We start from the raw sequence: 22,128 nt of genomic DNA, 5'->3' as shown, positions 1-22,128 counted from the left end.
GACATAATTTAAAACAAATTAAAAAAAGTTGAGAACTGGAGGATTTTCCACTTGGAAGAGAGGTGAGAAATGAAGGTCATCTTCTGGAAAACAGAATGTCTGTGTGTATATGAGAGGAGCTCAAGTGGAACGGTGAGGTTACACAGAGCATTGGTGAAGAAGGTGGAGGACTTCACACACTGTGGGAAAGAGATGAAGAGGCGTCATAAATTCAATAGTATGTTGCCCCCAGCATTTACACAATTTCTTGATTGTGAATGGCTACATTGTGTAACTGTGGCTACTTGACCTTCAGAGCCTTAAGGGCCAAATGAGGTGAAGAGACTTACAATTGTTTGTACTTATGAATAAAAAAACAATTTGTGTTATTTGTCTGTTCACGTGGTTTAAATTTATAGTGAGTATTTTATTTGTGAGTAATATGTGATTTAATGTCGACAGAGGTTTTTTTTTTTTCCAGACTTTTTCTTTAATTTATTTCTAGTCTTCAAATATGAAATTCACAGTAATTCAGTGATTTGGGTAAAAATTTATTTACATATATTTCTGTTTTATGTAAAGAAATTAAAAGTATTTGTTGGAGGAAAAAAAAGGGTTAATTTAACAGTTCATTTGCATTTAATGTTATTATAAAGGGTTTAAAGAATAGCGGCCAAACATATTTTCATCTCACCAAATTCAGACACCCCTGATATATAGACAGTGGCTCTGAGAAAGAGACAGGAGGCACAGGTGGAGGTAGTCGAGATGAAAATGTCCTTTTTGGGACTGACCAGAATGGATAGGATCAGGACTTAATCCATCAAAGACAGAGCTTGCGGTAGCATAAGATGATTTGGACACATTTAGAGGAGGAACAGTGATTACTGTATGTTGGTGAAAGGATCCTGCACTTAAAGTTACTAGTAAGGAGGTCTAGAAAAAGACCAAAGAGGACATGATGACGTGAAGGAGGACATGATCTGCACGGAGGTTGCAGACGACAGGGTTAGGTGGAGGTATATGGTTTGTTGTGGCAAAGGAGCACCCCAGAGACTGAGAATAACACCACCCTGATTGATTGAGAAAGACTAAAGGAAGCACTTCAAACATGAAAACTTTATTGAGAGGGGAATAAAACAAATTCCAACTGTTATGTGAGAGTTTTTAATGAGAAGTGATTTAAAAATCTACTCCAATCTCCTAATGTAAATGTGTTCCCAGTGGTCTTTTAATTATGAAAAGAGAAGATTTACCAACTATTACCTGGACTGACAAAAAACTGTCTGCATTCACTGCAGCCGTGACGTCACTGATGGAGCAGTGAAAGCTGCCTTATTGCAAACAAGTTGGAAAAAACATTCAAACCATTTTCGGATGGTGAACTTATTGAAAAATGCTAAAGGCTGCAGAAGGGTTGTACCCCAAAAAGCAGTCGACCTTTGTCAACATGAGTTTGTCAGGGATTACGATCACAGATACAACCAGTGGTCACTCTGACCAGCTAGTGACCACTATAGTGACCAGCTCTGGTCACTAGTGGTGTCCCATTAAAGGTCAGGAAGAAGGCAGGTGCTGCCACAAAATTCAGGCAGCAAACCAGGAAAAGATTCTTGGACATTTCATTGTGTTTTGACAGAAATGTTTTTCTGATCAGGATCTGAATCCTGATATTGATGGATGGGTGAAGTTTCAGGAGAGAAAGGGAGGTTAACTCCAAATTTGTATGTTCACAAATATTTGCAAGTTTAATTTAGTTGGGTTTTTCATTGATTTGCATATTTACATTTTTGGCGACATTCATTTTATTTTAGATCCATTGGGCTCTGTGAATGAATGTGTAATAAGAAGTGATTAGGCTACCATGTTGGTTGAGGCATTTTTTTCCAACAATGTTACTGGTCCGGCCCACTTGGGATCAGACCGGGTTGAATCAATGTGGCCCCTGAACCAAAATGAGTTTGACACCCCTGACGTGAAGTAAGCCTGTCCACCCGTCCCGTCGCCCATCAGTTTACATGCTCTCCTGCTCCTTACAGCCCTTCACACCTGCAACCTCCCTATTGCCGAGAGCTCTCTGTTTAATCAGTCTCCTGCCAGCTTACAGCCCCTCACATAACCGGTGCAACAAAAATGTCCAGAAATATTGAAGCTATCCAGCTGTACAGTAAATAGCCAGATGCCAGCTCAGCCGAGGAAGCAAAGACTTACATGGATGTATCAAACTGGAGCCGAGCAGGAAGCCTGTGGCCCGCCCAGTGTACTTTTTAACATCACCAATGTACTCTGCATTTTTTCGTCTGCTACTGATTCATCACAATTTGAATAAAGAAATACTCAGAAATGCAAGTTTTAACGTAATTTTGTTTAAATGTGAAAAATGCCACAAAAAACATGGTAGAAGCACCAAAAACACCTTTTTTATCTTATTGAGAGTTTGATCCACACTCCAGTACGAAAGGGGGCGAAAATGCAACTAAAAGGTTGATCACCACCTACCGTTAAACCACAAGACGAAGAAGAAGTAGCGGAAGTGACGTAATTTTTTTTTTTTTTTTTTTTTTTTTTTTTTTTTCAAACTTTATTGAATGTAAAAAATCAATACAAAATAATGTTCAACATTGAACAACGAAGAAACAAGCCAGGGGGTTTATACATTTTATGCATAAAGATTGAAACTAATACACAGATCTAATGTTTTGATGGCGTTCTTATTATCAGAGTTTCTTATTGTCTTAATGTATTGTTTGAACTCATTAATAAAGACTGAGAAATGAGGGGTATGATTCGTTACTTTTGATTTATGAATGTGCCATTTGCATAAAAACAAAAAAAGGTTAATGAGGTACAACTGTTCTTTTTTATGAGATGGACAGTGGGTGATGCCAAACATAATATTTTCTAAGTACAGGCGGAAGTCAGGGTCAATGTGGGCAGAAATGAAATGACAAACTTTAGACCAGAGAGTGGTGGAAAAGGGACATGACCAAAATAAATGTACAGTATCTTCAGGGTATTCTTGACAAAAAGAGCAAGTAACATCAATATCTTCCTTGAACCTTTGTAGATATAGTTTGGTTGGATAGAATTTATGGATTAGTTTGAATGAGATTTCTTTCACTTTATTGGTTAAAAAGTATTTTGCTGGTAAATTCCAAATCTTTTTCCATTCTAAATGATAAACTAAATTATTCCAAAAAGAAACTACGTAAGGAATGGAGACAACATCCTTCTGGAAGAGTGAGCGTATACGGCGATTTGTGTTACGTGAAGAAGAAAAACAAATTTGGCCTATTTCTATTTTAGTCGGATCAATTGGCAATAAAGTTGGACTTTGCAATGATGAACTTTTGAATAATGTAATAATACATTTAGGAATTGCTTTCAAAACAAAGTTAAATTCGGTTTTTGGTATTTTGATGGAGTATTTGAAGCAGAATTCTTCATGTGACATTAAAGCTCCGTTTGAATTAAACAGCTGATGAACCAAAAGGATGTTTTGATTAAACCATGATGGATAAAATAAAGATTTATGTCTATAAGTAATGTCTTTATTGTTCCATATGTAGTATCTGTGAGGAGAAAAATTGTGTTTGTAGATGAGTGACCAGGAAAGTAACATTTGTTTATGGAAGGAAGAAAGCTTAATTGGGATCTTTTGTACATTATAGTTACAGAATAAAAGAAAGTTTATGCCTCCTAATTTGGAGAAAATGTAATTTGGTATGAAATTCCAGATTGAAGTTGGATTCTTCATAAAATATCTTAGCCAATTAATTTTAAATGTATTATTTAATGTGCAAAAGTCTAGAAAGTTAAGACCACCCTTATTTGTGAATAATCTTGTTGCTATAGACCTTTTTCACACTTCCGCATTTTTCGACCGGAAATACGTCAATGACGTGTAAAACAACTTCCTGTTAGCGTAGCAGCAGATATGAAGAATGGCAGAGTCGAAGAGTTGCAGTCTCTGTTGCGTTCCAGGCTGTTCGTCTTCCTACCAAAAACAGCCTTACCTTTCATTTCATTATTTTCCTGTGGATCCAAACCTGAAACCCAAATGGATATAGGCGATGCGAAGAGATGAAGGGCATAGTTTTAATGTAAACACAGGTAGCACCCTCTGCTGCCGGCACTTACTAACTTCGCTCCGGATTGTGGTGCGGCTGCGTCGTTCGTCGCCTGAAGAGTGGTGTCGTCCGGAGTATTTTCCCTTGGAAAAACTTTACTGCTCCTTTGAGAAGGGAGTCAGTATATGACAGAACCTCAAACGTCAGTCTATGCAGCTATGCTGTGAAGATACTAGCATACGGTGGCTAAGCTAAGGCAGTAAAGATGGATCAGGACTACGTGACACAGGTAAGGTTGTTCATAATGTGTTTGGTTAACGTTAGTCAACTATGTGTACCGTTATTGGATAAATGCATTTCTACCTGAAAAAATTAATATTTATAATAAAAGATGTTCATGCTCTCACCTATTTTAATTACATGTATTTAATCACTTTTGAGCATTTTGTCATTTTGTAATTTCCTTAACAAAAATAAATGAAATGTATTTGTAATTAAATACTTAACATACTTTTCAAAACATGATTACTGTGTTGTGTTGAAAGGTAGCATAAATATATTAAGACTGATTTTTAATTTCTTTATCTTCACATGTGCTCTGGATGAGGCTTTGGATTACATCCATGACTTAGAAGCCAAGTTCCTTTGCTGGACCCAGGAGACGATGTCATGGCGGACAAAAGTTCCTCGTTCAAGACCTCCTAACTGACATTGGATCTAAGATCATCATTCCACCTTTTAAGCTTTCAGCTCAATTCAGCAAGGAGGAAAATGAACAAATCCAAGCCATCACCCGCCTCAGAATTATGGTGGAAAGAGTGATCGGTAGGATAAAGTCCTTCCACATCAGGAACTCTCTGTGCCGCTCACACTGATGGGCGGTGTGAATCAGATCTGGCTTAACCGCCGTGTTTTGGCAAATTATCAAGGACTTTTTTGTTTTGAAGAGTGAATTAATGTTTGGTATGTAAATAATGTATAATGTTCAAATAGTATGGAAAAATTTAGTGTTTCCACATATTCTTAAAATCTAATTAAATATAAATGTTATATTCGTAATATTTTTCTGTTGAAATGTGACTGACTACACAAAAAATTAGATGAAAAAATAAAACAATTTTGGTCAAAATTGTGCCTCATTTAATTTTTTGGTATGCAAATAACATCAAACATTTACAATAAAAAATAACATTACAGATCAACAGTAAGACAGAAGGCTGAACTGATTGTTAAAGACAAGATAAGTGTAATTTAAGGTATGCATTCATGCATTTGCCACAATATATATCCAAGTTCTCTTTCATTCCATCTCAGAAACCCATCCAACACAGCCATGAGAGGTTGGGGCTGCACCTGGCATAATCTGCTTCCAGATGCCATCAGATATGGATCTGGCTGTGGTCCTACACAAGAGAAACACAACACACAAAAGTTAGACATAAACTGTCAACCAGGACAAAACTGAAGTTTTAATCATCGGTTCTGAAGACAAGAGAGAGATGATTTTACCACATCTTCATAATTTTAAACCTTCTCCATGTGTGAGAAACCTGGGCGTACTTTTTGACTCTGAGCTAAATTTTATCCCACACATTAAAAATGTCGTTAAGACAGGATTTTATCATCTCAAAAACATTGCCAGAGTCGCCCGTTCCTCTCTCTTGCCAGCACAGAGGTACTAATGCATGCTTTTATTTTCAGTCGTTTAGATTATTGTAATGCCCTGCTCTCTGGTTTACCCAAAAAGTCTCTTTCAAACTTACAACTTCTGCAGAACTCAGCCGCACGAGTTCTGACGAGGACCAGAGGGCGGGAACACATTACACCGGTTTTAAAATCGCTGCATTGGCTCCCTGTGCGTTTCAGGATTGATTTTAAAGTTCTTTTAATGGTTTATAAATGTTTTTATGGTCTTGGGCCTTCTTATTTAAATGATATTCTTTTAAAATATGAGCCCTCGCGGACCCTGAGGTCCTCCGGTGCTGGCCTCTTAGTTGTTCCCAAGGTGAGGACCAAAACTTATGGTGAGGCTTCGTTCTGCCATTATGGTCCTGGCCTGTGGAACGGCCTTCCGGAGAACCTCAGGGCCGCAGAGACAGTAGAGGTTTGTAAGAAGAGGCTCAAGACTCACCTTTTTAATTTAGCTTTTAGTTGATTTTAACTGCTAATTTATTCTATTAGTTTTAATATATGCTATTTTATGTATTTATTTTAATTTTATGCATCTTATTCTCAATTTTATGTATTTTTTTTTCTTCTTTTTTATGTTTTTAATTTTAGCATCTTATGATTTTAGCCCCAGTGTTTCTTGAGGGGATCTTTTCCTCCAGGGATTGCCGGCTTGGTCAGCGGTTGTTGCTGCAGTTGTTGCCCTTGCTGGGGCGGCTGGGGTCTAATTTTACAGCTTTTGGGTGTGAGGGGGACCCCGGTGTTGTCCCGGTCTGGGTGGGCGCTGTGGCGATGTTCCGGTGGCCGGGCTGGCTCCTGGTATGAAAGGATTCCCAGATACTGTTTCCTCACAGCAGAGCCAAGCCATACTTGTTTGTTTATTTATTTATTTATTTTTTACAGTTACATAGTCATATTTCATTGTACGTGGGAGCCATGGGTCATGTGCTTTAATGGAGGGGAGTGGAAAGGGTGAAGGGTGGGTTGGGGTTTTTATTGTAATGTTGTGTGTTTACTGTTTTTAGTGTTAAAGCGCTTCGAGCTGCAATAAAGTGCATGAGAAGCGCTATTTTATAAATAAAGTTTGATTTGATTTGATTTGATAAGTGCATAACTACATTTCAATTTAATTCATTATATCTGCTGTAACCATAATTTGGTTAGTCATAAGATTAGAAAAAAAACAAACTTAACTTGCTCACAAAGCAACAAAAAGTTAATTACCTGTATATGCCTTGTACAGTGTGGACCTCTGACCGTCCCTGCCAACTGTTTTGGGCTTTTGCACCACCAGCTCACTAACCGGTTCAGGATGGATTCCCTTATAAGTAAAAGGCAAAAAGCAATTACAGTCTGTAGTCACTACTTGGGGTGTTTTTATAATAATTTAGAGTTGTTCTGGATACACATCCGTTCTTAAAAAATAATGACAATATGATCACAAACCCACCTGTGCTCTTGGTCTGTGCCATCTTTGCAAGCCACTCGTGCAGGCCGGGGGGGTGGAGCAGCCTGCAGACCCAGCTGTGAATAATGTGCGCTCTGGAACAGGATGGCAACTATGTGATTGCAAAATCCTTTAGCAGCCACACAACTGCAGAAGAAAGCTTTCAGGTTGGCACATTCTGCATCCAGCGATATCTAGACACAATAAATTAAATAGGTTGAAATTAAGACATACTTATGTTGCTACATCAATGTAAAATGAAACTATAACTTTCAGTAGGGTGACCAGATTTGAGTTTGTAAAAAAGAGGAGTGAAGTGAGTTTGTGAGATATTTCATCGAGAGTAATTGGTGTTCAGAGCTGCATAAATGAAGCAAATATAATTACATTTCATCTATGTTCAATGTTATTTTATTATATAAGTATCAAAAGAGAGGACATGTCCAGGAAAAGAGGACTTCTGCTCACCATACTTTCAGAAAAATAATACTAGTAAGTGAAGAAAGTGCCGCAACCGCAGCAAAAAGAATGAAGACGCATTTGGGCAACTTAACATTTCTTATTTACAGCTTCACCAAATTTTTGGGTGTTATGTTAATCTCATGCCTTTTCACTTAAACATACACACAACATATTCACTGCGATGTGTTATGCCTTATATTACAAATTAATAACACCAGGATTTACAGTTGACGTAAACAAAGAGTTAGCGGTGATGCGGCTATGGCTAAAGCTAGCTGAAGCTTACCTTGGTAATGGTGGATAAACTCTTCGTGGACGAATTTATATCCCTTGTCCAATTTGTTTCCTTTAGTGGACGAATGCATCTTCACACTATTCATCACATCGGTGCTGGTGAACTTCGGAACACAACTCGGGCTCTTCGAAAACACTCTAGGCTCTGCCATTCCTCCGCAAGCGAAGCACAAACCGGAACTAGGTTTACACGTTGATGACGTACTTCCGGTTTTTGCGAAAAAGGTCTATTCTGTAGTACCTTTGGAAGGACATCCCGGAAAACCTGTTAGGTGGTGATGTTGTGGTAAATCAAGTACGTTAATTTTTTATTACAATTATTTTTTAATTTATTTAAGAAAAAATGCTTAAAATCCCGTTTCTTCGTGTCTCCGGTACCAAAGAAAACCATTCAGTTAGCTTACTGAAACCAAACTGAAACCAAGAGAAAACGTGAACAGCAGCTACCCCGGCGGTATCTCTGTTCGTCATTTATTTTTCTTCAATCGCCTCTTGTTAAGCAATCGCATGAAACTATCCTGCTATCATGTATCGACGCACTTTGTTTACCCTAACAGTAGCCTGCTAGCTTACGGTCGGTCAGCTGTTTGCCTGCAGAAGTGGAGACTCGTGACTTGATCGCTTTTGGGTGTAAACATCGGGTCTTGCTTGTGAGTGGGAAAGTCTTTTACTATATATATGAAAGTCAACATATCGTTGATAAGAAGATCGAGGAATAAAATGAAACCAGGTCTGATCCAGTGACCTCACAATGGAGCAATGGTTTAGTTTAATCAAAAGTATGCAGTCTTTCTGCCATTCCTCATCATTCTTAACTTGGTTTGGCACCACAGCAGACCATTAATAATGATGATTTTAAAAAGTCGCCTCAAGACTTGATAAACTGCTCCTTTGAGTCACTGTTTAGTTTAGACACAACAGTGAAAACAAACAGCAAAGGCTGTCATGATCACAACATGACCCAGGGTCCCTTTAAAAAAAAAAAACATTTATAGATAAATCTGTTCATGATCATTGATGAAGTTAAAATTATTCTAAAAGTTCACAGCTGTTTGTCGGATAGATGTCTGTTTTAATGCTGTTGATGACAAACAGGGAACATAAAATGTAGTGTTTGCCTGTGGTTGCTGTCTTATTTCAGTGATCAGTGCTCAAACAGGAGCTTTTTTGATTGATTGTTTTGTTTTTAACTTTTTTTCCCTCTTATATTTCAGATATAATGTAAAAAAAGGGATAAATCTATAAATATGGGTTTTCTACAACACAAAATAACTAGTTTGTTATATTGGATGTAAAAATAGTCTTTTAAATAGTGACATCCAAGCTCCTCAAACCAAGGAAGGTATCTTTTTATTAAGATTTGTTCCTTTGCTTTTAAAGTAGTGATGGTGAACTTTTTAAAGTATGTATATATGCAAGTTTTCATATGTCAAATATTATCACCATACATCTCAAAGGTGTATAGCAAGTTGCTGCAAGCCTTTTTAAAATAGACCGCAGGTGTCAAACTTCAGGCCTCGACATCCTAAGTTTGCCCACTAACCTGCCCTTAAAGCTCCTTATTGGCCCTCGAGGCCTGGAGTCTGACGCCTCTAAATAGATTTTCAACTAGAAAGTTTAGAAAAAAGGTTTGGATCTAAGCTAGAGAAGTGACAGAATACATTATGACTTCCTAAGATCAATGTTGAACTTGTGATTACAGGAAAGTTTTCCAATCTCGTAACAGGAATGCAGGGTGGAGAGTATGGAGAGCTCGGGGGCAGCCTCCCTGCCATCGCCTCCCTGAACGCGTCCTACTCCACGTCGCTGTCCATCCCGTCCCCGTACATGCTGCTGCCCCCTGCGAAGCTCAAGACCATTTCTGATGTGCGCCGCACCTTCTGTCTCTTTGTGACGTTTGACTTACTCTTCATCTCGCTGTTGTGGATTATAGAGCTGAACCTGCATGTAAGTTGGGGGATGTGTGTTCATCATCTTATAGTTTACAGAGTGGAGATCATTTTGACTTTGTCGTCCTGCAGACCTCTGAATCAATCTGGGACTGCCTAAAAGAAGAAGTTGGGGAATACAGCTTTAAGTCTTCCTTCTTTGACATCACTGTAAGTTCGGTTTCTCTTTTGATTTTGCCCGCGTGTAACGTTGATTCTAAGATGACGGTCTTCTTCTTCTCGTCTCAGCTCCTTGCTTTTTTCCGTTTCTTGTGCCTACAAGTGGGTTATGCAGCTTTCCGGCTGAGGCATTGGTGGGTTGTTGCGGTGAGTTGAATCGTTCTTGCATTGATCAGATTTTTGGATCTTTTTCTTTTTGGATATGTTTCACAGCTCTGATTCTCTCTGCAGGGTACCACACTCGTCACCACAGTCTTTTTGGTTGCAAAGGTCATCATATCTAACGTGAGTCTGCATCTTCCACTTTTGGACTTTTACACTTTTCTGTGTCTGGAAGACCCAATCATATCGTCTGAAAGCACTTCAGCTTTTTCACTTCCTTTTTTGACCTGACCATGAATAGTCTGCTAAGACTATGGCTTTACAGTTGAAGCTGTAATAAAAAAAAAAAAAAGACAACTACTTTAACCAAACACTTCCCAGTGTCTGGTTTTTCTTGCTTCTTTTTTTGCTGATATTTGCCGTAAAAATATTCACCGTTTGACTTTTTTTGTGTAGCCGCTGCTCTCCCAGATTGCTTATGGTTACGTTTTGCCCATCACCTCCTTCGTGGTGGCGTGGTTGGAGACGTGGTTCCTTGACTTTAAGGTTCTCACTCAGGAAGCTGAAGATGAAAGAGGTGAGAATAAAGTGACCTTCTGAAACACAGGCCCAGAGAAATCTGACTGTTTATTCTGTCTCATCTGCCGGCTTCAGCCTACGTAGCAGCAGTGAATGCAGCTTGCGAGCGAGCGCCCATGATTTACCCCCGCGCCGTTTCAGACGGGCAGTTCTACTCCCCACCGGAGTCGATCGCAGGTGATCCTCTGGGCTGAATATTTCTCATCTCAGGATCTTTTCATGCTGTGATCCCAGATTTTATCTTTGATCTGCAGGCTCTGAGGAAGAGTTGGACGAGGAGGGTCTTGGGCGTAAAGCTGTCACTGCTCAGGTATCTACCCCCGTATCTTCTTCACCAGCTCTGCTGTCGTCCCCCTACCTTCTGACTATTTGCCTGTTTTATTCCCTCTGCAGGAGAAGGAGTATGTCAGACAAGGGAAGGAGGCCATGTCTGTGGTTGAGCAGATCCTCACCCAGGAGGAAAACTGGAAATTTGAGAAAAACAATGTATGTGCATACATTTACTAGATTTATGTCCCATCAGCATCTGTGGAGGATGTTAGAGCTTCTGCTCTGCATTTGTTAGAGAGCCGGGGGACAAAAACAAGTAAAAGAAAACCTGCAAAACTGGTTTCACCTTTGATAAATCTGTACAAAAGCAACCGATTGATTAAAATCTTCACCGCAGCTTCGAAGACGGTTACACTTTTGGTACAGATTACATGACAGGAGGACAGGTTTCTGCAGGTTTATTTTGTAACATTCAAATGATAGAATGAAAATTGTTTCAGGGTAAAAACCAGCAGAAATCCACCAGTTTTTAAGGATCAAATGTAGGCAAAGTGATATATTTCAAACGGTTGTGAAAAGGCTTGAATATATGATACGTCAGCATTTCAACCTGAACCTTTTTAGAGTTTTAGATACTTTTTCATTTTTTGGGGAAAAAAAACAATTTCTTGAAAGATTTCGTTTTTGAACTGATTTGTAAGTTATTTGTAAGTCTTAGGATTTAGTTTAGGGAGTTTTTAAACTGTAGCTTTGTTTGTCTTATTGTGAAGCTGTGAGAAAAAATGCAAAATATGCAAACTGTATCTCCTTGATATTTATATTCCTCTTGAGCAATGACTAAAGTCTATAAAATTACCGTATTTTCCGGACTATAAGTCGCCCTTTTTTACAGTTTGGCAAGGGGTGCGACTTATACTCCGCAGCGACTTATATTAGAAATAAATTGAAATAAATACATTGTTAACCCTCCTGTTATGTTCATTTGTGAGGAACAGAGATGATGTTCCTGGGTCAATTTGATGTATGAGGTATGTTAAGTGTTAAGAGTATGTTAAGTGACTCAGAGAATCAGCAAACTTTTTTTTACAGTAAGATCTTGAAGGCTAACAACATAATATTCTATTTTCCAATGATTTCATAGATTCAGAAATGCAATAAAAATGACAACTTTTTCTACATAAACAGGATGAAAACAGAGTATTAGTTGGCCAATGATGCTTCATGAAAAGAATAAATAAATAAGTTTGAGAAAAAATTACTGTGAAATTATTAGATAAACAGTCTGCTATGATTGTGTCATATAAGGTTGTGAAAGTTAAAATGCGACTTATAGTCCAGTGCGACTTATCTGTGTTTTTTTCTACTTTATAATGCATTTTTGGGCTGGTGCGACTTATACTCCGGTGCGACTTATAGTCCGGAAAATACGGTACAAGTGGGAACTCAAAATTTACTGTTTGTCCTCATGACAGGAGATGGGAGACTCCGTCTACACTCTGGAGATCCCTTACCACGGAAAAACTTTTATTCTGAAGGTACGACAAACATGAAGCTGTCTAATAAAAACATGTAAAGCTTAATTTTCTCAAAAGAATTGAACTCGCATCCTTCTGACTCCTGTTTTCCATACACAGAAATTAGTTTAATGTGCCAACGTGGTCTCGTTTATCTGAAGCGCTGCACACAACATTAACTCACAAAAGCAAAATAAAGGGGGAAGCAATCAGGATGTTCATTATTAGTACAACAGAGACAGATTCAAATCCATTTTCAGGCCTTTGAGTTTAGAGGAGATCAGGCTTCCGTTTTTCTAATAATGAAGTTTGGCCGAAGAGCGTGTGTGACGTCGGGCTAAAATAATCGAGACAAATGAGCTGTTAAATTGAATCAGGTAAAAACTTGATGTCAGGATGACTTCAGAGATTCCTAAATGTGCCGTGATGTTAATACTTAAGCATGTAATTTCAAATCTAAAGAGGAGAGGCTCTTTCATGCACCAAGAATTCTCAACTCAAATCAATCTTTGTGAAAAACTTCAAACAACAGTTACACAAAGTTAAGCTTAAAGTAGAAATAGAAACCGAAACCCAAACACCAACTGGATCCGATTTTTTTACTGCTATGCCTTTTTCTGTACTCATGTCCCTCATTTATTGAAGGACTTTTGTTCTAAAATTAACCTGCAATCCGTGACGAAATCAGTGAAGTAGTCTGCGTTATTTTTTTACAATATTATAGACACTTTAGGGCGGTAAAACCCCTCACTGCACACTTAATCCACTTTTCTTAGACATACATTAAGATTTTCAAACTTTTCGCTCTTGTTTAAATCGTCAAAGTTCAAATTTTCATAGAAAAACAAGTCCTATATTATAGACTAAAAACAAAGATCTGATCATAGATCTGGTAAGCTGACGCGGTCTGTACAGGAGACACGGCGTGGAGGAGATGGACTGAAATGGTCTACAGCCAATCAGGACACAGAACGCAATGTGCTGTTAAAAAGAAGCTCAAAGTCTGACAGCGAATTCTTTCTGCCAAGTCAAGTTGATGGATAGTTTTGAAATTCATCCATTTTTTTATTTACAGTCTTTAGATTTCTTTAAGGACACCAACAGATAGAAAATACTGACTGTTTTATTCATTGTGCATACTATTGAAGATGATGTTGTCATACATTTTACCTATGTGCGTTTAAGAGTTAATCCAGTAAAATTCTTGTTTTAAAAAAGTAAACTGATTAAAAAATCTGGGGTTTTCCAGGAAAAGCTGTGGTCATGGACGCAGGAAAATCGATGCCAGTTATGCTTTGGAAGAATAAATGTGACAGAGAACAATAAGCTGGTTATGATGGTATCAGCCCTGACATAACGGGGATGGATTCGCACTGTCTTTGCTGGAACTTCCAGATTTTTCACAGTTATTTTTGTTTAGGCTTTGATGCAGTGTCCTGCAGAGCTGGTGTACCAGGAGGTGATTCTGCAGCCAGAGAAGATGGTTCAGTGGAACAGAACCGTCTCCGTCTGCCAGGTGAACGCTCAAACTGCTCATATGTTTTTTTTTTTTTTTTTTTTTTTCAAAAGACGATCTGAAGCATAATGCTGCTCCCTCTCTCCTTAGATCCTTCAGAGGGTGGACGACAACACCTTGGTGTCCTACGATGTCTCGGCTGGAGCAGCAGGGGGCGTCGTGTCTCCTAGGTAACAGCAGCAGTTAGGCCTAACTCTGGCTTATTTCAGAAAATTCAATTAATTCTTTGATATCCTCTTCAGGGATTTTGTGAATGTTCGGCGAGTGGAGCGCAAACGGGACTGCTATCTGTCTGCCGGCATGGCAACCAACCACGACCTCAAGCCTCCTGTCGGCCGCTACGTCAGGTCAGAGCCTTACCCTGACTGTTGGTCACCCGTTTTGTCTATTGGAGCATAATTTTAGCCTTTTTATGTTGTCTTATTCTGTGATGTTTATATCAGAGGGGAAAACGGTCCCGGAGGCTTTGTGGTCCTCAAATCGAGCAGCAACCCGTCCGTCTGCACCTTCATCTGGGTCCTCAACACAGACCTGAAGGTGAGGGCATCCTGCAAGTGTATTTCTCTGAATTTAAAATGATATTAACGTCCCACTCTAATCATCTTTTGATCTATTTTAAAAGCGTTCCCAGTGGGCTGATAATTGTGATTATGCCGTTTGCTAGCTTAAAGCCCCTCATATTACCGGTTCAGCAAAAACGGCGAGCAATATTGAAGCTATTCAGCCGAACAGTTTTGAGCCAGAGGCCAGCTCTGACAAGGAAAACGAGGATGCACATCAGAATGGAGCAAAGCAGGGAGCTTGTGGCCCGCCCTGTGTATTTTCTATGTCCCAATTAGGATCTTTTTTTTTTTTGTGTCAGCTCCTGTTTCAAAACGATTTGAAAAAAGAAATGCTCATATCTGCTCCATCATCAGAAAAGGTTGTAAGAACATGTTAAATACACCAAAAACAACATTTTCATCAGAGTGGGTCTTCCATAAGACATTTGGATGATGATTAACAAGCTTGTTTTTTGTTTTTAGGGTCGTTTGCCGCGCTACCTCATCAACCAGAGCCTGGCAGCCACCATGTTCGAGTTCATGTCACACCTACGGCAGCGCATGGCAGAGATCCGGCCCTCCCTGCGCTCCCAACACCACGTCTGAAGCAACTGGTGAACTAATTGAGAGGGGACGTTCATCTGTTGAACTTCTAAAAGTCACCATGGTGATGGAAATCACTGAGTGGTTTATCAAATGTCAGTCAGACGTGAAGCAGAATCCTGTTAGGAAAGAGACTATGTTTTTTGTTTTAATTTTATCAACCTTTTTGGATTTTGTGGACCTATCACTGACAATTTCACACACTGAGACTCTATTTGAGGACATCTCCTTGACTCGAGGTTTTGATGAGGATGGAAGACCAGAGCAAAACAGAGCCTTGCATTAAATGCACGTGACCATTTTCATATATTTGCTGCTACTTTAACGTCAGCGTTTGCCTCTACGTGTATCACCCGCCTTCGCACCGCAAACGTACCTTCAGACGCTGGATTTGTCTGCGTTTTTTTACACACAGATGACTCCACTGCACTGTGATGAGCCAGGCTGGTGCGCTGTTCTCTGCTCACCACTAGAGGGAGACACCTCTGATCCAGATGGCCTCCAGGTCTATCAGCTGGTCAGATATGTAAACACATCTGGTATTAAGCAACGATTACTGAGGAATTTGGAGTTGTGCCCATTTAAAGTGATCAAAAGGACAAACGAGGACCCAGTTCTGAAGATTTAAACTGATTTTCCGTAGATCTGTGTCTTCTGTGCCAATAACCACAAAGTGGCCTGCTCAATAAACAGCTATTGCCAGATTTTCCTTCAGGCTTAAGAAGTGACATGGAATCAAAAGTGGCTTTCTTACATTATGATGGAAGATGGAGTTAAAAGCCTCCAGCTTGACATATTTACTGCAATGATATAACTCGCACTATATAACTCACACTGTATGTAAAAACTGAGGTTTAAGCTTTCGTTCAGGTTTCTGGCTTGATCCAGACTTAGATTTGTTATTGTTTGCAGTTATTCAGATGATGTGGTAGCTATGTGGCTCAGAGAAGTCCCAATATGTTACTGAGATTAACCAGATGAGGTCAGATTAGGTAAGAAAGGAATGTGCAACAGAAATCATCTGAAAACGGTTGCCTTCATTGTTGTAAGCGGGCAGGAGCCTGCTTTTTGTTTTGTAATTAGCACTTAATTTGTGTGCAATGACTCATCAAACATGTTCGAGCCATTACATCTGACATTTATTTCTACAAAGTCTTAACCAGTGTCTTATTTTGGAATAAAATGAAGGAAATCCTGATGCTGTTTTTTTTTTCTTGGTTTAGAGGTTTGCAAACCACATGAGCCAAATGTAAAGAGATCAAGTTCTTTCTGTTTTCCAGATTTCATTCATTCTGGGCTCCTTTTGTTGGACAAATGTGAGGTAAAGAGCGTTTTTTCACTTGATATGTTGTGAGGAAGTCTTTAGAACGTTGACACAAAGAAAAGAAAAATGGACAAATTGTCTTGAGAATTAAGTAAAAGATTCACAAAATGTTTAAAGTCTCAAAACTCTATGACCTCTTTGGTGATAAAGCAGATTTACACGGCTTGCTTTCTCGATTTTAAGTATTTTTCGGCAAAAACGTCCTTTTCTCTAACCTAGATCCTTGTGCCTCTGTTTGATTTGAGGGTTCTGAATGACCAGAGGTCAGCGAATTGAAGAGGACGTGTTTGTGTGCTTTTCAGGTGAATTTTTTTTCTGTGTCCCTGAATCTTAATGCTACTTAAGTCATAAGCTTTTTCTCCAAAACATGTAATTAATTTTACACTCCCTGAAAATAATTGCGTAAATGTTTTTGCAGAAACAGATGGATTTTCTGTATTTCACTTTAAACAGAGCTGTAAAAACAACAAATGTTTTATATAGATCAAATAAAAAAATCCTGATATTTTGATTAGAAATGTTCTGCCTTATTTTGTTTTCTTACCACTTGTCTGTTGCTTTTTATTTTTTATTATCAACGTCAGAAAAACTCACCTCCTGGTGCAGAAGATGCTTCACTATTTGCATCATGAGGATGTTTGTGTTCCGAGGAGCATCCTGTGACCCGGCGGGCCTCCGTCTTTATGTTGTATAAACAGAATATGTATAAACATCGTCATGTCCTGCCACAACACACTGCTTTTATTACTGAACTTGGAGGGCTGTGAGTCCTAAACAGACCAGAAACTTTGCGTAACTCCTAAGTACGTGATTTCTGCTGGAACTGCAGACAATAGGACGAACCTCTGAATCGATACCATCATGGGGGATTAGATGCAGTATGTGTAACTAGAGATGTGTTTGTCCTCGGGGCAAAACCCAATGCCAAACACAGGAGAGGCTGCGACTCACATGACTGTGCTGTGACTGTCTTCTGAGGCTCTGCGTGTGTGAAAAGTTTTCCTTTTTTAATCAGAGTGGTAGCGCTTCTGTGCTCTCATTGTCCTCCACACAGAGCTCAGAAGCTGCCATCAGCCTGTGCAGAGTCTCCGTCTGGCCCGGGTCTGTCTCATCATTGATCAGGATGTGGAGCCGTGGGAGAACGATGGAAAATGAGAAGTTGAAGATTAGGTAGAGTTTGAGGGGGAGAGATCTCTTGATTTCAATGTTTTCAATGGAGCTCAGAAATGCTGTGACAGCTACTTTTTCTCTTTTTAGGCTTTGAAGTAGATCTTTGCAGAGGATCCCATCAAAGTTTGAAAAAGCAAGGAAGGTGCTCCGCTCTTCAAAGACTCTGGATTATCCAGCGCTGTGAGAAGCTGCTGACTGTAACAGATGGGTTCTGCCGTCAAGAGGTTCTGTATGCAGTTCTGCTGCTGCTGCTGCGCTGGCGATGAGGATGATGACGATGAGAAGCAGCCACTAGTAACGTAAGACCAGACGATAACCCTTCACAGATGATTGCTATGATAATTTGGGGTGATGGGATCAGGCCTGTTAATGGCTGCTTGTCTTTGTGTTTCGGCTGAACGCTCAGTCCAGATCCGTTGGATTATTTCACGCGTGAAGTCCAAAAGCGGCGAGATGAAGAGACCAATCTGTGGAGTGAACCCGGAGATCCCAGCCACTCTGAGAGAGCCGACGACCGGACCCTGTACACCCTGCTGCAGGCCAGGAACAAGACCCGCATGGGATCCACGGTGAGGCTATGTTGGATTTCTGGAACCGTTCTGTTTGGCGGAATTAATGGTATTTTCCCAGAGCTACTGTAAAAATGTCCCTGTCTAATGAAGGGGTACCGTCGTCTGAGTGTTGACATAGAGGCCATGAGAGATGTACGCAGAGAAGTCCGAGACAAATGGAAAACCATTCTGGAGAATCTAGGTAGAGCTGCAGAGATGACAGGTGATTGATGGTATCAACAGAGTGCTGATGTAAGTGTCCTCTTGCAGGTTTCATGGCTGAGGCAGACTCTCTGCTGACGGTGTCTGCCGGGGCCTCACTTGACCGCATGCGGAACGCCCCGGCAGCACGAGCCATGCTTCAATCTCTGCACTCGGAGACCTCCATCTTCTGCACCAGGGAGCCTCCTCCAGAGAGATATCTTTTCATCCTGGTGAGCTTGTCAAATGTGCAGGTGGAACATGTCACAAGACTTTGAAGAGTACAATGGACGGACAAAACAGACTTAAATGGTCACATTTTCTTTGTTATTTTCTTGAATTGTTATTCCTGATCTGCACATAAATGGCTTACTGTTTATTTTTCCTGTTTGGTCAAAGACACACTTTCGTTTTCTCTAAATACTCTCACTTCTACCTTTCTCGTAGGATCGTCTCGTCTACCTCGATATTGCGGATGACTTTTTAGCAAAGGCAAAGCGCTTCTATCCTCCAAAGGAGGACTCCGACGAGGAGACACCCGGCCTCTCCATAAACCTGCCGCTACTGCTGGCCAGGGTGGAAGCCTTGAATGGAGGCGGCGATGAAGACGAGAGCGAGAAGGATGACGAGAACTTGAGTGACTGATCCTGAAATCTGCAGTGATAACAGACAGGAGGCAGGGGGCAGTATAAGTCAACCCAGAATGCTGCCTTTTATATGCCGTGCTGCAATTTCAGCTGAATGTTTTGCTCCTTTTTTTCCCCCACGCACAGCTTGAATCTTCACTGTTTTGTCCGGCTCCGATCTAAAAGGTCGCTTTGGTTCCATAAAGTCAAAGATTTTCTTTTTCTTCACAAAGGAATTTCCAGCCTGTTCTTTGTTCTGCGAACCTTCAGGGTAAAAATGTTCTTTTCGGGACAGCCCTGATATCATGTCCTGTGATTATCAGCACTTTTTCACTTAAGCACATGATCAGACCCAGCGGTGCAGAAACAGCCCTCTAATCTGATGTCATCACTTGTTGTTTTTTTTTTTTTTATTTACAAGTAAGAGTGTCTAATTAAGAATAGTCTTGCCAACTTGGAGAATGGATCATGAAAATGTGTGCACTTTGGAATGGTTTGTTAAGAGACTGAAATGACCCTCAAGTGATACAGATTAAGTGTTTTTTTTTTTTTTTTTTTTTTGTCTTCTAGCAGGGCAAACACTGAAATGAGTGTGGAGGTTTGTGTTCTGACTGAAATAAAGTTTCTGCCTTAAAGCATGTCACATGCTGTGGAAAAGTTTGCAGTCACTCAAAGTTGACATGCCTGACAGGGAGGTTTCCCTCAAAATTATATGAAATGCTGAGCAGAATGGAACCTACTGTGGCAGGTTTAGCATCTTCCTATCCACAACAAAGAGCCTGTTGTCAGAGAAAATGAGTTCAAATCAGATTGCACGCTTATGATCGCTCTGATTTGATCTTGCCACTTCTGAGGTCAGACTGAGCTGCAGGATGCATGCCGGGCGGAGTGCGATCAGCTGCTTGCTGTTATGCAAGAGAGACCCAGCAGTGGGGACACATGCAGGCTCTTGACAGACACCGATATGAAGTTAGAGATTGTGTTTGGGAGTAAGTAAGAAGTTTACTTTCCCCAGAGTTTTCTTTCTGTTAAGCCAGCACTTTGTGTCAGGCTAACCTGTGTATGAGGTTAGGCTCTGTGTGCCCAAACTCTCCCCTCTGTCACAATAAAAAATAAATATTCTCTCCGTGTTTCACCTGGCCTGAGCTTCTTCTTTCTTGGCCTTCTCCGCCCTCACACTTCCTGTCCCCCTCCTCTTGCTGACAGCTCATTTAAATGTCACTTTGGAGCAGCTGGGGCGACACTGTTACGCAACACAAAGTTGCTCCTGGCACCTCGTCATTGCTCACCTTTGCAGGCGCTCCTCTCCTCTGGCTTCATTAGCACTGTGTGACTCACAGCAAAGAGGTAAAGGTCAAATAAAAGTACAACAAAAAGGACAAATTAAAAAAGGGACATACATTTATTTAATGTCGGATCAAACTCAAAGACAAAACAAATGCAACAACTAGTGATTTATAAGATGAAAAAGATTGGACATTTTTGGAATTTAGTGTTCGCAACTTTAAATGAAATTCTTATATGAGCTGAAGTTCCACTCTGATCATCTTTTAATCTATTGTAAAAACTTTCCTAGTGGTCTTTTAATTATTATGTTTTCATTTTCTAGGACAGTTTTTGCAGAGTGGCAGGAGTTCATCAGAAATTCGACTTGCTGGCGGGACTGTTGATGCAGTGTAAGACTGCCACTACTTCCTGTCATTCAGCTGTTTACATGCTCTCTTGCTAGTTTACAGCCCCTCACAACTCCAACTTAACATTAGTGGTACAACAAAAAGGGCAAGCAATATTGGCGCTACCCAGTTGTAAAGTTTTGAGCCAGTTACCAGCTCGGATGAGAAAAACTAAGATCATCTAAGATCCATCTCTGAACTCAGGGCGTTTCCTAAAAAACGCGTAACGCTGCCGCAATGTACAATTTGCGCATAATTCATGCATGAAACCTGATCATACGTGAATGTGGAAAAAGTGAGAAATGTTGTGGTTCTTTATGTGACATTTTCACAGATTTATGAGAAAATGAACCACATGAAACCACAAAAAGAAGTACAAATAAACTACGCAAAGAACACAGAAACCCGCGCTTCATTGAATTTCTTCACTTTGACATTCAGCACACTGAGCAGAAATCCCATTGCGTCAGCACCATGGTCAGCTCCCGCCATGGGCCCTGGCAATGCTTTATTTTAATTAAACAGTGGGATTCATCTGGTCTGCACCAGTTCCAAAGACCACGTCACACCAAGTAAAATCTGTGCATTGTTCATATATGACATTTTGGTCGTTTATGATAGGTAATTCTCAAGTGTTTTTTGTGTTTTTCATTCGTCAATGTATGCAGATGTCCATCGAGGGTTTCGGCCGATGGGTCTTCACGTGTATTGGGTTTTGAGCTATTTCAAATTTTTGGTCGGTTGCAGGTCCTACGAAAGTCTCTCGCTGACCAGTTGTACCAGATACGCAGGTAGGGGACTTTTCTTCTTTTGTGTTTTAATCGTGTAATCGTCTGCCACCTACAATGTTAAACTGGTGCAAATCTTGGTCCAGGCTTTTTATTTATCACAGATCTGTTCTTATGAATGTCCGTCTTGGTGTCATATTAATTTGATTGCTTAACCCTCCTATTATCCCTGGGGTCAATTTGACCACAATTCAATGTTTGTCAATCAAAAAATAATTCATGACTTTTCCTAATTTGATGGGGACAACTGGTTAAGCATAAAATTCTCATGATGATATTTTTTTTCAATGTGCTAAACACATATTGCATACATTGGTGTTCCTTTGGGGTCAATTTGACCCCAGGCTTAACTTTGTCTGTGACCTAACATCCCCACACCTGCAGGTCCAAAGTTGATACATAATGGGGGGGGTGGGGAAAACAACTATTCCCACGAGAACTTTGATGCTTCTTTTGGTGTGGGGCATGTGGGAAACAACTTGACTCATGAAATCCTGCCAAAATGAGGAAGCCAATGAAGTCTTGTGAGTTGATCACATCCAAGTCCAACTACACATGCCTCCCCTCTAAAATTATCAGCTCAATGGCGGCCGTGGTGCAGTGGTAGGGCGGTCGACCTCCGATCGGAAAATTGGAGGTTC

At 40.1% G+C, this 22,128-nt stretch overlaps 2 protein-coding genes across 3 annotated transcripts; both read left to right on the top strand.

The window, feature by feature from the left end:
- The first annotated feature begins 8,100 nt into the window (after nt 1-8,100).
- stard3 (StAR related lipid transfer domain containing 3) lies at nt 8,101-16,352 on the top strand. 2 transcript variants are annotated; one of them, XM_023957413.1, is made up of 15 exons: nt 8,101-8,215; nt 9,647-9,867; nt 9,942-10,019; nt 10,098-10,175; nt 10,260-10,313; nt 10,587-10,707; nt 10,785-10,886; nt 10,964-11,019; nt 11,103-11,195; nt 12,452-12,514; nt 13,914-14,009; nt 14,100-14,179; nt 14,252-14,356; nt 14,453-14,546; nt 15,035-16,352. In XM_023957413.1, the coding sequence occupies exons 2-15, from the start codon at nt 9,649-9,651 to the stop codon at nt 15,155-15,157; spliced, it is 1,362 nt and encodes a 453-aa protein (XP_023813181.1). In that variant the 5' UTR covers nt 8,101-8,215; nt 9,647-9,648; the 3' UTR covers nt 15,158-16,352. The 2 variants fall into 2 exon arrangements, with proteins under 2 accessions (XP_023813181.1, XP_023813182.1); XM_023957414.1 differs by having other exon boundaries at nt 8,125-8,215; nt 9,623-9,867.
- A 1,026-nt stretch (nt 16,353-17,378) lies between these two features.
- Nucleotides 17,379-20,166, top strand: LOC101159745 (melanoregulin). The gene is made up of 6 exons (XM_023957415.1): nt 17,379-17,648; nt 17,736-17,947; nt 18,055-18,217; nt 18,311-18,401; nt 18,470-18,633; nt 18,848-20,166. The coding sequence occupies exons 2-6, from the start codon at nt 17,853-17,855 to the stop codon at nt 19,043-19,045; spliced, it is 711 nt and encodes a 236-aa protein (XP_023813183.1). The 5' UTR covers nt 17,379-17,648; nt 17,736-17,852; the 3' UTR covers nt 19,046-20,166.
- Nucleotides 20,167-22,128: the final 1,962 nt, after the last annotated feature.

This window comes from Oryzias latipes, chromosome 8 (genome assembly GCF_002234675.1).
Source record: "Oryzias latipes chromosome 8, ASM223467v1".
Taxonomy (NCBI): Eukaryota; Metazoa; Chordata; class Actinopteri; order Beloniformes; family Adrianichthyidae; genus Oryzias; species Oryzias latipes.
Note: the sequence above shows the minus strand (reverse complement) of the source record. Positions and strands in the feature narration are given on the sequence as shown.